Genomic DNA, 17,534 nt, shown 5'->3' on the forward strand with positions numbered 1-17,534 from the left:
GAGAGATTCAAATTCCTCCTGCAAAACTCCTTTCAATGCATTTTATTAAATGGATACATGTAGTTGTACTTGGCACACTATCTTGATGGACCCCTAAGACTAACAAAAAGGAGTATCTATCCATACCCACCTATCTACATATCTGCAGCATCTGTACTTGAGGCTGTTTGTGCTATCTAGAAATGTATGCCATGTAAGTAATGGTACAAATATAAAATACTGACTATACTTTTGAATAGTTGAAGTAATTGTGTAATCTCAAGGATCATTAACTTCATATAATAAGGAAAATCACATAAAGAGACTTTAACACATTTATGGAATCTTACTGGATGACTGACAAAAGGAAATAGGGTAACAGATTACTCTCACTCAATTTAAAGAAGAATAGTATGTGTAACTGTGGAGTATTACGAAGTTTTTGAAAATATACACCACAACTCAAATATGGGTCACCCAAAAACATTACGCCCTTATTTCAAACACTCTTTCAATAGGGCAACCTTTTTTAAAAAATAATTTTAGGAAGTTTCTTAGAGCCAAAGAACAAAATCATGATTTAAAAGTCACATCTTGTTATTTATTTAACAAATCTATACTGAACACCAAGTATCTGTCAGATATAGTGTTAGGCCCTGCGGGTTCTATTAAATACCTTGATCATCAACTCTCTTGATAAGATTTAGTTTTAACTGACATTTGGTTTTTTCTTCAGTTTCAAATATTTCTTACCCAAAGGTGAATACTGTACATTATTCAAAAGAATATGACAGAGAGTTGGCATTAATCTCTTATGAATTTAATGCTAATATACCCTCCTGTTTCTGGACATACTAGAAGTAGTAACAGCTTATTCTTAATCATGAATAATCTATCCAAGCACACTGAGCTTTTCTGATAACAGATACTTTGCTCCTTGAGCTATATAAACATTTTGGATTCTTATATAGACTCGAGTGAACATAACTAATCCTTCTCATAAAGACTTAGAATTCTTACAAGGAATCTTGATCTCTGTAAAAGAAATTACATTGTATCATTTTATAGTCTGTTAAATGCTATTGATGCTTACACATATATATGTTTGCAAAAATAAAAAACATATTAAAAATAAAAATATATAATACATATGTAATCCTAATTGGTTTTATGAGATAGGCAGTAAAGCTTTAGGATCCTCAACTCACCAGTGAAGAAATCAAAGCTTAAAGAATTTAAAGCAATCTTCCAAACACATCCAACTATCCTGCAAATTTATCAATAAACTTTCTATAAGTCCTGAATGTAGCTATTAAGATAACTTTAACCATGGAGTGTTTATTTCATGATGACAGTGACAGAATGTAATTATCTCTGAGTATAACCTATCAGTCAGCTGTGCACAACTCTTAGCTAAATCATTCACAGTTTATTTTCCCATTGTGTTGATGAGATTATCATGTAGCCACAGAATTACTGCATATTACTTTAGGAACTATTTCGGATTATATGATAAATTTACTACTATTAAAAAATAATGAAAACATAAAATTTATTGATTTCATAATGATTATCGTTTACTTTGCCTATATTTGTGAGGCACTATGCTACTTACTTTGCATAAATACTATTAACCAAAATAACAGCTAGCACTTATCACTACAGACCAGTAAGATTTGGAGGATATTTTGTTAATATAGAATAATCTAACCCATCCTGTCTGATGCATGCTATGAATTACATGTCTTCATTTAATTAATGTTTTATGTAGAAAATCCAAAAGGTCTTTAAAATTATGAATGATGGGACGCCAGGGTGGCTCAGTTGGCTATGCGACTGCCTGTGGCTCAGGTCACAATCCCGCAGTCCTGGGATCGAGTCCCACATCGGACTTCCAGCTCCATGGGGAGTCTGCTTCTCCCTCTGACCTCCTCTCATGCTCTCTCACTCTGAATCTGTCTCTCTCTCTCTCTCTAAAATAAATAAATGAAATCTTTGAAAAAAAATTATGAATGATTACAGTATTGTTATAAATATCAAAACTGTAAAACATGATCTTGGCTGTAAAAAGGCAGTATATTTTACTATTAAGTGTTTTTATTTCTTATTTCAACATAATTCAATCAATAACTATATTTCTTTTTTTTTTTTTTAAAGATTTATTTTTTTGACAGATAGAGATTACAAGTAGGCAGAGAGGTAGGCAGAGAGAGAGAGAGGAGTAAGCAGGCTCCCAGCCAAGCAGAGAGCCCAATACGGGGCTCGATCCCAGGACCCTGGGATCATGACCCGAGCCGAAGGCAGCGGCTTTAACCCGCTGAGCCACCCAGGCGCCCCAATAACTATATTTCTTAACAGATGCCCACCGAAATTATAGGGGGTATAACCAATAGAGTACAATAGTAGTTAAGAGCAGGGTTCTTGAGTCAGACTATTGGTCTGGATCCCAGTACCCTCCTTACTAGCTACAGGAGCTTGTGCAGCTTATCTGGTATCTGTGCCTTAGCCTGATCATCTCTAAAGTAGAGATAATAACAGTGCTTTCCTCATAAGACTGTTATGAGGATTAAGTGATGTGGACCATTTAATTCACGATCCAGTAAATACAAAAATGATGCTTTAAAACTATCTAGAATTATGGAGAGTAAAATCTTTTTTTTAAGCTCATCTAGAGGTACATAAAAAGTGCTGCTCATAGTGATTACTCTTAGGAGATAGGGTCATTTTTCCCTGCTTGATTCAAAATAGTCTACAATGAATAGTATTATTTTGTAAATAGATACAATATCGATACATTTGTAAATTTCTAAAGTTGATAATTTATGCATAAATTAAGAGTTAAATGTGGCAATAAAATATTATTTTCCTTATCTTCTAAAGGATCATATAATCCTAGAGATGGGTGGTCACCTAGCTCAGCTTGTAATTTATAGGAAAAATAACTTTAAAAAATTCATTCATTTATGCACAAATATGTATTGAATGTCTGTTACTTAGGCATGGTTTTAAGCTATGAGAATAGACGGTAACAAAACAGTAGTAAGCAATATACAACACACAAATAAGTAAATGTAAGTCTACTGTCCATTATGAAACAGTTTTAAGGCCAGATAGGCTGAAAATTCAGAACTTTCTGGATTTTAGAAAGGCTACGTAGTGCTATCCTATATGTCTGTAATCAAACATACTAAAAGGTATAAGGTAAAATGTACCAATGTTCATATCAGATGGAATAAATATAAATTAAAAATAGCCTCATATCAAATCAGAGCAGTTTTTACCACCAAATGAGTTCAAGACATTCCAGTTATGGCTAACTTCAAATGAAGTATGATAAACTTGAGGCTTTCAGAAATGTTTAGATTTGAAAATGCATATATGGTCTATATATGTGGCCTATATGTAATATCAGGAATGGCAGGTGCTTTAGAGAATACTAGAGTATGGTAGATAAAGAGTATGTGAGTGTATGAGCATGTGTGTGTGCATGTGTATATGTACATGTAGTCAGGGACATCTTTTGTGAGAAGATGAGATTTAAACAGAGATCCAAGGGAATGAATTATGAAAATATCTGGGTGCAGAATATTCTCAGCAGAGAAAAGAGATGCAAAGACTGAGGTAGAAATGTCTTTGGTGTGTATAAGAAGGGACAGTCAAAAGTAAGTGATACGAGATAAGGTCAGACTGGTAAGAAGATGAAGTATGAATTCATTAGGGTCCTGAAGACCATTACACGTATGGACTTTGGAATTTTCTGAGTATGAAACCAGTGTGGATGGGGGGAGGTTTGAGCAGAGGAGTGACATGATTCATATTTTAAAAGTATTAAAGATAGATACATACAAGATAGATACATCTGCCTTTAAAGGCAGATACACACACAATGGAATATTACTCAGCCATAAACAAGAATGAAATCTTGCCATATGCAATGACATGGATGGAACTAAAGAGAATTATGATAAATGAAGTTTGCCAGAGAAAGACAAATACCATATGATTTCACTCATGTGGAATTTAAGAAATAAAACAAATGAGCGTAGGGGGGAAAAAAAGAGAAAGAGAGAGACAAACCAAGAAACACACTCTTAACTACAGAGAACAAACTGATGGTTACCAGAGGGGAGGTGGGTGGGGGATGGGGAATAGATGATAGGGTTTAAGGAGTGCACCTGAGTACCGGGTGTTGCATGTAAATGATGAATCACTGAGTTCTATATCTGAAACTAATATTACACTGTATGTTAACTAAATGGAATTTAAATAAAAACTTTAAAAAAGTATCAACTTTGAAAGAAAACTGTCAAGAATAGGCTGGAGGGGACCAAGATGATGCAGGGAGATGAGCTGAAGGCCACTGCAAAAATCTACATGAGAAGTGATGGTGGCTTACATCAACGTGTTAACAGTGGCTGTGAAGAGAAACAAGATTTTGCATATATACTGAAGGTAGTACAGATGGGATTTGTTGATGGAAAGGTTGTGAGATATTAGAACAAGAAAAGAAATGAAGATCACACAAAAGTTTTAATTAAAAGAAAAGAATTTTCATTTGCTGAGATAAGGAGAAGGAAGAAATTTGAGGGTGGGCAACAGTTGAGATACAGACATTGTAAGTCTGAGATAGCAATTAGTAATCGTCTAGAACTGTTTACAATACCGATTAACCACTAGCCACATGTAAATTTTACTTAAAAATTCATTTCCTCAGTTATACGAGCCACATTTCAAGCACTCAGTAGCTGCATGCGGCTGGTAGTTACTCCTCTGGACAGCACAGATAGAGACCACTACCATCCTTGCAGAAATTTCTACTGGACAACACTGTTTTAGAAACGATGTTTTAACTAATTACTTACTTTAGGCAAAGCAGTGGTGTAAGATGGATAAATAAGCAGGACTCCTATGTTAGAGGGACTTCCAGAGAAAAGAAGTAACTATTAAATAGTTGAACTAGAATTAAGAAAACTGATTTTTAGGGCGCCTGGGTGTCTCAATTGGTTAAGCGTCTGCCTTCGGCTCAGGTCATGATCTCAGGGTCCTGGGATGGAAGCCCCATGTCGGGCTTTCTGCTCAGCAGGGAGCCTGCTTCTCCCTCTGCCTGCCACTCCCCCTGCTTGTACTCTCTCTGTCAAATAAATAAAGTCTTAAAAAAAAAAGAGAAAATTTATTTTCTTGGGGAAAGTCATATGAAACATGGCTTTTAAGGAATAGTCTACTTCACCTTGGACCCCAGCCTCAACCAATTGTTTCTATTAAATGCTAACTCTGGCCCCAGGACAAGGAGATACAGGAACAAGATCACAAGAAGTGGGAACAGAGAAAAATTCCGAAACTTCAGTACTTTATTTAAATGGTACCAGGCAACAAAGGAGTATGAATCAGAAAACCTTCCCCTCAGTCTCCTTGATTTCTTCCTCCTCTTTTCCTCTCTAATCTTTTGTTAGCCATACTCTACTTAAGTTCTAAGCTACTTGAGGGCAGAAATACATTCTTCACATATTTGGGGGATATTGTAAAAGCAAATGCATTTTCTGGACTATAACTTGAAACAGATGAACAGTCAAAGGCTGTCTGTTTCACATACAGATTTGAGAAGCAGTTTGAACTGTGAAATAATGGCATTTCTGGGATAGTTTATGGGAGAAACAAGACAAAATACTCGAAATTGGGAATGTGTCAAAAGCCCGGCATATATAGTGATCAAACACACAGTGCACTGCAGGGCGGTTTAGCTACTTCATGCCAATTAAAGGGTTTCAATTATGTTTTTATTTTGCTATTCTGTCTCATAATTTGCACATGTTCTATTTCTACCACCTAAATATAACCTGTCAAGGTAGTCAAATATCAGAGTAGAAAGGATTTCTTTCCATATTATTAGATACATTCAACAACTGTTACCAAATTATGTTTTGTCTTTAGCTATTTTCTAATTCGATTCCATTGATTAACAGCACTGAGTCAAAAAATGGTCACTGCCATATATATTTGCAGATTGTTAACTTATGTAAATATCTTTACATCTTGGTGGTTTCCTTAGAGAAATTTTAGCTTTCCAGAAAAATCCCTCACAATCCCTAATCAAGAGTATATCTTTGATGCTTTTACCCCATGCATCAAAAGTGTGGATTTAAACCCACGAACGTATTCTACAAGTTGCTTCATTATAAATTTTTTAGAAACATCTGCACTGACTGGTCAGTCAGTCAATACTCTGCTAATAGGATAAACTTTTATTGTGTTCAGCCACAGAAATTCTGGGGTTGGATGTCACCGCATTAATTTTTCCTAACAACCCCCCTATTATTTCTTACAGAGGAAATAAGGTCAACATGCTATAAAACTCTCATTTAGTGTTTAAACTTTGAATACTAATAACTCACATTACAAGATAGAGAAATATTTAGTTTTTCAGGAGCATATTACATTTGATGCTGAGAAAGTCTGACGGCACCAGAAAAGCAAGAGTCAACCATCTTCAGCTGGCTGCCAGCTGAACCATCTCTCAGGTGAATTCTGAATTCCATCAAGTATTTATGATACAGAAAAAGAGTTGTTTAGCCAAGTTTGGAGATATACCATAAAACCTCTGTATTCAAGTTGCCAATTTTTCAAAAACAGCTCTGGACTGAGTTAACGGACAGCAAAAATCGAGGTAGATTCAGTTAAAACTTTCAGCTTGTTCACAAGCAAGTACAGTATACTATTTAGTCCAAATGGACAAACACACACCTTGTACGTCTGGACACTTTCCCCTTGAAATTATGTGCAGAAAATGTGGATGCCAGATGGACAGATGCAGCTAGGTGCACCCCTCAACCTCTCTGTATAATACATTTATGTTCTTTTAAACCACTGCCCATGGTCTGAGTCTCAAATATAACAAAGCAAGTTAGATTTGACAACTGCTAATTTTAGAGTTTTTACTAAGCAGAAAAAACCCAAAGATGAGTATTTTTTTAAAGATTTTATTTATTTGACATACAGAGAGAGATCACAAGTAGGCAGAGAGGCAGGCAGAGGGAGAGGGGGAAGCAGGCTCCCCGCTGAGCAGAGAGCCCGATGCGGGGCTCGATCCCAGGACCCTGAGATCCTGACCGAGCCAAAGGCAGAGACTTAACCCACTGGGTTCTCTGCTTGGCAGGGCGCCTGCTTCCTCCTCTCTCTCTCTCATTCTGCCTGCCTCTCTGCCTACTTGTGATCTCTCTGTCAAATAAATAAATAAAATCTTTTTAAAAAAATCCATTTTGTCACCCTATGTTTTTTGCTTGGAGCATTTAGTCCATTTATATATATATATTTAAAGACTTTATTTATTTATTTGACAGAGATCACAGGTAGGCAGAGAGGCAGGCAGAGAGAGAGAGGAGGAGGAAGCAGGCTCCCTGCTGAGCAGAGAGCCCGATGCGGGGCTTGATCCCAGGACCCTGGGATCATGACCTGAGCTGAAGGCAGAGGCTTTAACTCACTGAGCCACCCAGGTGCCCCAAGTCCATTTATATTTAAAGTAATTATTGATCAGTATGTACTTATTGCCATTTTGTTAATTTTCTGGTTGTTTTTATAGTTCTTCTCTGTTCCTTTCTTCTTCTGTTCTCTTCCTTTGTGGTTTGTGACTTTCCTTGGTGTTATGCTTGGATTTCATTCTCTTTATTTTTTTGTGTGTGTATCTGCTATAGAATTTTTGGTTTGTGGTTACTATGGGATTCATGGATGTATGTAGCAGTCTATATTAAGCTGATAATCCCTTAAGTTCAAACACATTCTAAAACACTAAATTTTTACTTCCCATCCACATTTTATGTATATGAAATCATATTTTACTTCTTGTGTTTTCTTTGACTAATTTTTAATAGATATGATTGACTTTTACTATTTTTGTGTTTAACCTTCATATTGGCGTCATACATAGTTGATTACTATTTTTATCAATGAATTTTTTTCCTTTCATAATTTTCTCATTTATAATTATGGTCTTTTCTTTCCATGTAAAGAATTCCCTTTCACATTTCTTATAAGGCTGGTTTAGTAGTGATAAACTCCTCTGTCTGGGAAATTATCTCCCCTTCAATTCTGAATTATAACCTTGCTGGCTTGTAGGCTTTTTCCTTTTAGCAGTTTCAATGTATCATGCCCCTTCCTTCTGCCCTGAAAAGTTTCTGCTGAAAAATCAGCTGATAGCCTTATGGGATTTCCTTTATATGAACTCACTTTTCTCTTGTGGCTTTTAATATTCTCTCTTTAAGTTTTTGCTATTTTAATTACGTGTTTTTGTGCAGACCTCCTAGGGTTCATTTTGTTTGGGGCACTCTGTGATTCCTGGACCCGGATATCTGTTTCCACCCCCAGATTAAGGAAGTTTTCAGCTATTTCTTCAAATAAGTTTTCTGTCCCCTTCTCTCTTTTCTTCTTCTGGGGTCACTATAATGTGAATGTTATTGTGCTTAATGATATCACTGAGTTCCCTTAGCCTATTCTTATTTATTATTATTATTCTTTCTTTTTGCTGTTGAGGTTGGTTCCCTTCCATTTTCCTGTCTTCCAAATTATTGGTCCATTCTTTTTCATCCTCTAATCTGCTGCTGATTCCCTCTAGTGTATTTTTCATTTCAATTAGTGTACTCTTCAACTCTAACTGCTTATTTTTTATAGTTTCTTTTTGTTGAAGTTCTCATTGAATTCATCCACTTTTTTCTCGAATCCAGTGAGTACCTTTATGATCATTACTTTGAATTCTTTATCGGGCTTGTAAAAGGGATAATTACTAAATAAGTTGGTTGCAAAGAATATGAAATAAAATTAAATGCCTTTATTTTCCCTTCTTTAAATATTAAACTTAAGTCCACAAATATAATTAGGCCAAAATACAAGAAAATTTCATTGACTAGGATTTTTAGCATTGTTTTAATATGTGTGTATACTACACAGTATTTAAGAAAAATCAAAAGATGTCAGTATTAAAAGAAAGTCTCTATCTTTGCACAGGGCACTGCCAATTTCTTAACTGCCAGAAATGCCTCCACAAAATGCTAAGGTGTCACAGTGCAGGGTGACTTTTCTCTTTCCTGAACAAATGTAACATGTTTCCAGTATACACTAGCATGACATAAAGAAAACTTGATTAGTCGCTCAAAGACAAAGGAGCACTAAGCACCTAACATGGTGCTGAGAACAATTTCCCTTTAATACATGTTTGCTAAATGATGGACTTAAGATGCAAATATAAGCTATAGCCCACAGTATTGGCTTTTCCAATGTAGGTGCTTATACCCTCATCATATTCCAAAAGGGTTAAAGTAGCTAAAAAAACATGTATAAAAATGATAAAGATAAACACACTGAGAAGAAAAGTTGCAACTTTTCTTCTTAGTGGATGAACAAGATGGAGCTAGTAAGCATGTACTTGATAATTTCATCTGCACTGTAAGATCTTAAAATGCACATATTATCTTTCTGTTGAAGGACCATGTTATTTGTTATTTGCTGCATTTTTCTTCTCTAAAAGTAGTCAGAATAAACAGTAAATAGGATTTTTCCTAATGAGGAGTCTGGGAACTAGAAATCTATGTTTTAGCTCAAGAAAACATTTTAGGGGCACCTGGGTGGCTCAGTGGGTTAAAGCCTCTGCCTTTGGCTCAGGTCATGATCCCAGGGTCCTGAGATCAAGCCCTGCATCAGGCTCTCTGCTCGGAGGGGAGCCTGTTTCTCCCTCTCTCTCTCTGCCTGCCTCTCTGCCTACCTGTGATCTCTGTCTGTCAAATAAATAAATAAAATCTTAAAAAAAAAAAAAAAGAAAACATTTTAGTTCCACAAATCGTTGTTTAGGATAAACAACAGTAGAGCAGAAGGCAGTGCAGACTCTAGTCTGAAGGTCAGTAAAATCTGGGGGGAGACAGAGAATAAGTGTGTTTACAGATTTATTTAAGCATGGGGGAATAGTAATAAGTGTAAGTGTACTTGCAAGTTGTATTATGGAACCAAATAAACAAAAATCTAGAAATCTATATTTAATACAAACAACCATAAACCACAAGAGGAATTATAAACCACTTTATCACAGATTCCCAGAAAGTCCACTTACCTATCGCTTGAGCTAAGGCTATTACAACCTCCTGGCAAGTTGTAACTTCGGTGACCCCACAAACAATCCTCTGAACTCCATCCACCCATACTTTAAGTTCCATGGTGTAGCAGCCAGTTACCTAAGGGCCCTGAGACTGGTCATCAAGGTGTCAGGTCATGTCGCTGGCTATGGAAATATGGGGAAGGCAGAGTCTTGTGTAGTCAGCTAAAAAGAAGAAAAAATATTTTTAATAAAACGAGTCTTTAAATTTCTTTTACTAAGTATTATGCAAATTAAATTCTAATATCTCATAATCCTACTACCATTAATAACCATGTACATACTTATTTTATAGAACTGAATTTGGTAGCATGAATACAATTATAGTCACCTATTCATGACATTGGTTCATATTATTATAATTTTCATAATTATAATTTAAACATAAAGTAACTCTAAGAAATCAAAAAATAACTCTAAGAAATCTTACTTGACTAAGCCCGACTGCTCAACTTATAAGCTATTCCTTTCTTTAAAAAAAATAACTCATTAGGATCATTTGTAAGGTTAAAAAACAGTTTTTGTCATTTTTTGAAAAATAAACCAGTTGAACCAGTTTCCATAGCCTTGTGAGCATTTGTAAACGTATCTTCACAACTCCATTGCACTCCTTTGTTTCATGTGTCTCTTGCCTCCCTCTCTTCCCTGAAGGACTGAAGAGTGTGGTCTTCAACACTCTAACTCCCACACCAACCACAGCATAAGGCACAGGGTGTGCATAAAGCAGTTGATGGAAATTAATTTCTTTACTGGCTGACAACTTCCCCATGTATGAACTGCTTGCCCTTTTCTCATTTATTTAACTGGGGTTTGACAGTATCCTTAAATTACAAGAGTTATTCTAATAATATAAACCTCAACTTTTTGTTATACTTCCTGTTTCCCCATTGTTTGATTTTTTCTTTAGCTGCCTTATATATACCAAGCAGAAATTTTTACATTCTCACGCAATCAAACCAAATGCCTTGATTTCTTGTATTGATTAGAATGTTATTATTAGGGGCGCCTGGGTGGCTCAGTGGGTTAAGCCTCTGCCTTCGGCTCAGGTCATGATCTCAGAGTCCTGGGATCAAGCCCCGCATCGGGCTCTCGGCTCAGCGGGGAGTCTGCTTCCCTTCCTCTCTCTCTGCCTACTTGTGATCTCTCTCTGTCAAATAAATAGGTAAAATCTTTAAAAAAAATTTAAAAAAGAATGTTATTATTAGCTGGTTAAAAATCAATTGCACACAATTCTTTTTCCTGTAGGTTTTTAAAATCTCAGCTCTTCCTGTGTTAAAACTAATCAATCTATGATTTGTTTGTCCACTGTCCTATGATTCTATTTTTTATTGGTTTTGAAAAGAATGTTAAAGTTTATGAGATGTAATAAACATTGATTTAATTAAAATGATTTAAATTTATTTAAAGGTTGATGACGGAACTGGTGTTTCAGGATCAATGACTTATTGAAAAGCTTATTTTAAAAACACTAAAAACATGTCCAGTAAAAGAGTATAATATAGTCCTTGTGCATTTTCTTAAAAGACCTAAGATAGTTCTAGGCCACCTGTCACCTGGGTATATAAGTCAGAACACACATGAGTGAAGGAGAATAAACCTATTGCTTTCTCCAGAGAAGGTACAAAAATACTTTTTGTCATTCTGAAAACAAGGGAAAGGACGGATCATTTCCCAGTGTGTTGATTTGGCTCCTTCTGCCTCCACATTGAAGTGCCAAGGTGGTTTCATAAACCCCCTGTATGCCCAGAAGAAGAGCCACTTGCCTCTGACAAGCTAACTTCCACAACTGTGTTCCTCAGTTATGAAATCCCGCAAGATGCTAAAGTTTCTGGGGTGTGAGGGCGGGGCGTGCGGTGCTCCAAAGTCAAAGAAATGTAAGAAATCTTGTAAATAAAGTTAAACAAGTTTTTTTTTTTTTTTTAACAGTTAGACTACTCTGAGCATTTAATAGGCTGGTGCACACTTGAAATTCCAAATGAGAGGTTTATATATGCTACTGTCCCCAATCCATTTAAAGACCATTTAACGAAAGGAAACAGAAGAGTTCTGACTTAAAACAAGATATTTTTCCTTCTCCGCCAGGTGCTCTATTTACTAAAAATAGAATATGTATTATTCTTTTTGGAATAAAATTAAGATTAAAAAATGGTCACACATTAATATATTGTATAAAATTAATACATTAAAATTAAATTATTTTATTAAATAAAAAACTCAGCTGAGCTTAAAAAAACTAAACTGAATTAAAATCTATTTAATACCTAGTCCATTGTTTTTCATTAAAAGATCTTAAACATGGGAAACCTAGCAAGAAAGATCTCATAAAAGGCCTCCTCCCCCAAAAGAAACCTATCATTTAAAAGAAACTTATGAGGTCCATTTTTAAGTTCTATAAATGTTTTAGTACACCACCTCTTATTTTCTTATCTTGAATTATCATTGTTTTACCTCAAACTTTTAACCATTAAGTGAATACAAAACATAGAACACATGCATATCTGTTAAATATTACAGAATATAATAATGTTGTGGGAAAACACTGAGCATAAATAATATTGCTTAGTTGATATAAACTTGCAAGGTTTTTATCCTCTTGATCAGAGACTTCCTACCACGGCTCATCACAGAGAAGACCAGCATCTGCATTTTTCTTCTAATACCACTAATACTATCATTCAAATTGAAATCCTTAAGGAAAGTAAAAAAGATGGCTTAATAGATCAGATCAATGAACCACATGGTCCAAAATTTTATTCCTAGCAGAGCCCCTGTTTTCAAAATATGGCTTCTGTCAAGTTTGGGGCTATACTAACAATCATCCCCCTAGCTTCCCTCAAAATCGTGGTGTTATTCATCAAAGTCATTTGAAGAATCTGTCTTCTCGGTGGAAGCCCCTACTACTCCCTTCTCTGCTGTTGTCCAGAGCCCAACTCCTACAATTCTGCTCCCATCCCCAGAACTATTAGAGGGAAAACGGAAGTCCTACACTAAAGGTGTGTATGGTGGATTGCTCATCATTGGGACTAAGGACTCAAGAAGCTAAGGGGCTTTGACATCTCAGTTGGAATTTGGAATAAATTTTCCCATGGAAACAATAATGTAGGTAGAAGTAAGGTTCTATTGCTAGTGTATTATTATAATATAGTTGTTATTGTTTTTACCATAAGGTTTCTATATTCAAATCATTATTATTTTAATTATTATAATGAAAAATTAGGTTTATTCAGTAACATGCTACTGGGAACAAGTGTTCTTTAGTTAAAAACTATTACCTTGAAAGCATATTGGAATTAAGCGCCTACATTTGTGGAGACACATTACCCCAAGAACAGTGCTTTAATGAAGCAATTTTAGTCAATCATTATTCATGGGTTCCTTATTTGTGAATTCACACCCTCACTAAAATTTATTTGTAACTCCAAAATCAATATTTATCACACTTTCAGAGTCATTCAAAGACATGTATACAGTTGTGAAAAATCTGAGTGGTCTGACCTACACATTCCCAGCTGAGGTCACAAAGAAGCATTGTTTTGCCTTTTTGTTTCAGCTCTCATACTGTTGACAAGTTACTCTTCCCAGTGTATTTCGTGGCATGTTTTGGCATTTTTGTAGTTTTATTGGTGATTTCACTGTTGAAAATGGCTCCCAAGCATAGTGCTGCCATAAGTATAAGAAGGCTGTGATGTAACTTATGGAGAAAAGTACGTGTTGTTAGGTATGAGTTACAGAGCTACTGGCTGTGAGTTTAATGTTAATGAATCAACAATGTATGTCAAATAAGGTATTTTTTGACAGAAAAACACATAAAACAAGGTTATGTATTGATCAGCAGATGAAACTGTTGTGACCAAGGGCTCTCACAAAAAAACAAGAATTGACTGAATGCTTTAAAATGGTCTGACTTCCTTGTGATGCTACCATCAGGCTACTGCTAAGCAAACTGCATTACCCCCTGGACCCCATACACAAACATACAGGTGGTTTAGTGCCAATTTTAACATTTCTTTCATGTCCAGTTTTGCTCAATATCTATGATTATTGCATATTAAAGCATTCTTTATAGAAAGAGCCTACAGATAAAATGTGTTATAAAATCTTCACAATCAAGCTAGCTACTTTAAATAAAACATTGATGTTCGCCACTAGTTCTTCGGGCACCATACAGAGATTCTGCACAATGAACACTGTATATTATGAAGAGTGCTTATTAGAACTAATAATCAGATACCCAAATTCTCTTTTGTACAGAAAGCTAGTGAAAAAATATAATCTAGGGGTGCCCAGGTGGCTCAGTCGGTTGGGTGACAGACTCTCGGTTTCGCTCAGGTCATGATCTCCGGGGTCATGGGACAGAGCCCTGTGCTGGGCTCTGTGCTCAGCGGGAAGTCTGCTTCCCTTTTCCCTTCACCCCTTCCCCTACCTGCACATATGCATTCTCTTTCTCCAATAAATTAATCTTTAAAGAAACAAAAACTAGAGGGAGTTTAGATTACCTCATTCTAAGACTAATTTGATGTGAGAATTAAATGAAATTATAGAGAACTGTTATGAAGTAAAAAAGAATTAACTTTTAATAATCAAATGGTGACTGAGGTAAGGAAAAAAATGGTACCTCTTGCCTGTGGGAGATGGAAAAGTAACCAAAGATAAAAACAAATAACAACAGGAAAAAACCAACCTGGAGAACATGACAGGATGAAGTACAATGAGAGAGAAGGAGAGCGAGGGTGAAAACACATAAGAAAGGAAAAAAGTGGGTAAGAAAACAGATTTCGTCTAGACAAGTAACAGTTTCTGGAAAAACTGCCTCAGATGCCAGTCATGGGTTACTTGCTCCTGAACTGCAGTGTTCAGCTGATGCATGGTTACAACACTCTGGTTCTGTATTTTGGAAACCCAGTTAAATGTTCAGTTGCTTGTAGCAAACCCATTATTTTGCTATAATACAGTCCTGTAAACGCTGTCACAGAGAGTAGGTTGTCATAAAAGGCACACAATGTTCAAAAGTGGACACTAAGGCAGAGAGGACTTCAGCGATATCAGTCAAAGCCTCGCAAAATGAGATATTGAGAACAACAGTCCTGTGACATGCACCAAGGAAATAAGGCTCCCCGGTCTAACAATTCTGGGGAACTTTTTTTTTTTTAAAAAGATTTATTTATTTATTTATTTATTTGACAGACAGAAATCACAAGTAGGCAGAGAGGTAGGTAGGCAGAGAGAGAGGAGGAAGCAGGCTCCCTGCTGAGCAGAGAGCCCGACACGGGGCTGGATCCCAGGACTCTGGGATCATGACCTGAGCTGAAGGCAGAGGCTTTACGGGGCACCACTGAGCCACCCAGGTGCCCCTGGGAAACATTTTTCAAAACACGTTGTCTCTGGGAGACCATGTGCAGCAAGATACCTCACAGCAGAGAAACTGGTTAAACTCTGTTAAACTAGGACTCAGTGACTTAGCACAGACGGCGAAGACAGTGGCAACTACAGGATACAAATGACCAACTTCTGAAGATATGCTATATATAAAACGAGATTTCGGCTAGCCCTTTAATGTATTCTGCAACACCCATGAGTGGTGATAGATACACTGTGTGAAGCTCACTTGTGGGAACAGTAGAGTACAAACGAGAAAGTTTAATAGCTTTTCTCTTTCTCTTATATGAAGTCTTAATTGCCACGATAAGCTATGTCTTCTAAAGATGGGTTTTGCGTTTTTCTTTTTAGTCATAGGATGTTTTAATAGTATGTTTTTAAAAGTTCACAATGCTAAGCAATATTTGCATATTAATTATTAAATCCAGTAAACTCATGCTCTTTCCCTTACTATTCATCATCCTCAGGTCACAGCATTTAAACATATGCAGTGAAACATTTCTGAAATTAAACATGTTCAAGTGACCATTCTGCAATTATGGCAATGAATGGCAAGAGTACTTACTCTCTGCTAAGCATGGTGTATTGTGTCTCACTTATTCCTCATGATACAATTCAGTGAGTTAGGTATCATTAGCCTTATTTTAAAGAGAAAAGTGAGTCTAAATAATTCTCGCAAGGTCACAAACCTAGGAATTTAGGGGCATACATTCCAAATTGGGATAAGTAAAGAAATTAAAGCATGAACAAGGCAGACTTCTCTAAAAGGAGTCAATGTACCCAAATAAATGTTTTTAAAATGCCCTAAGTTACACTAAGAAATCTCACCTACCATCACTTGAAAATTTATTTTTATCAATAACCAATGATCAGACAACATGTATAAATTTTCCATTCTAGGAGAAAGAAAAGAGTAAACCAACTAAATCATGTTAAGAAACTACAGTTTTAATTCAGAGAACCTATGATAAATAACTGCACATGTCAGCAAAATGAGTGTCTCATGATCAGGTTCATTTTCAGTACTAACAAATTATTCCTCCAGTTTTTGAAAATTACATCCAGATTTATTTTTACAGAGTCTAAAATAAATATGTCTGCATATTTATGATAATTTTTAACTCTTGCCTTAAATACAAACCGAAGCTTCTTAGAGATTTCTGGCATTTTCTTTAAGTTTACACCGTTAAAAACTACTTTTTGGAAAGAGCCATTTTTTTCAAGGTAACACTGATTAGTGGAAAGAGAATGTACCAAGGTTCAAATCCTGAGTCTATTACTTACTGTGTGACTTAAGTCAAGACGCAGAACTTTTCAAGAGGCATTTGTGAGAAATGAAATGTCTTTTAAAAATGTACTTAGTGCAGGGCTTAGCACAAAATATAAATTCAACAAGTTAATTCTGTGAATGGAAATAAAAATTGTAACTTTCAAAAATTAGAAACTTCTTTATCATAGGAAAAACAACACAAAAGCAAAATTTCAGGAATACTATTTTAATAAGAGCATCTAAAAGCCATTTTAGGGGTGCCTGGGTGGCTCAGTGGGTGAAAGCCTCTGCCTTCAGCTCAGGTCATGATCTCAGGGTCCTGGGATCGAGTCCCACATTGGGCTCTCTGCCGGGCAGGGAACCTGCTTCCTCCTCTCTCTCTCTGCCTGACTCTCTGCCTACTTGTGATCTCTGTCAAATAAATAAATAAAATCTTAAAAAAAAAGCCATTTTAGATTATTACAGCATGTACCTTAAGAGCAGCCAACATTCTCGAAGTTTTTAAATCAAGATCAGAAATGATAAATGGGATTAGCATCCATATTAAGAAATCTCAATTGCATCTGGTATAAACATGACACAAATCAAGCTAAAGTTATTGGTATAAAAATACTGATCCTGCTATTAAGACCTACCTTTCTCTCCTTCAAAAGTAAACCTTTACAATGAATATAGCTAGTAATTTTAATTTTTTATTTAGCACCAAATTTGGTGCTATAAGAGCCACTGCCCTCAGCTGAGTTTCTTATTCTAAGCCCCACTCCAGACAGCTTATTGACA

The 17,534-nt window shown here is 35.9% G+C and overlaps 1 protein-coding gene across 1 annotated transcript in view; it reads right to left on the bottom strand.

Moving 5' to 3' along the window:
• Nucleotides 1–17,534, bottom strand: part of RASSF8 (Ras association domain family member 8) — a 130,439-nt gene that overhangs the window by 10,143 nt on the left and 102,762 nt on the right. The window contains exon 3 of the mRNA XM_046012613.1: nt 10,067–10,273. Within this exon, the coding sequence (XP_045868569.1) occupies nt 10,067–10,169 (103 nt within the window). The 5' untranslated portion in view covers nt 10,170–10,273. The remainder of the gene's footprint in view (nt 1–10,066; nt 10,274–17,534) is intronic.

The sequence above is a fragment of the Meles meles genome, chromosome 7 (assembly GCF_922984935.1).
Source record: "Meles meles chromosome 7, mMelMel3.1 paternal haplotype, whole genome shotgun sequence".
NCBI lineage: Eukaryota > Metazoa > Chordata > Mammalia > Carnivora > Mustelidae > Meles > Meles meles.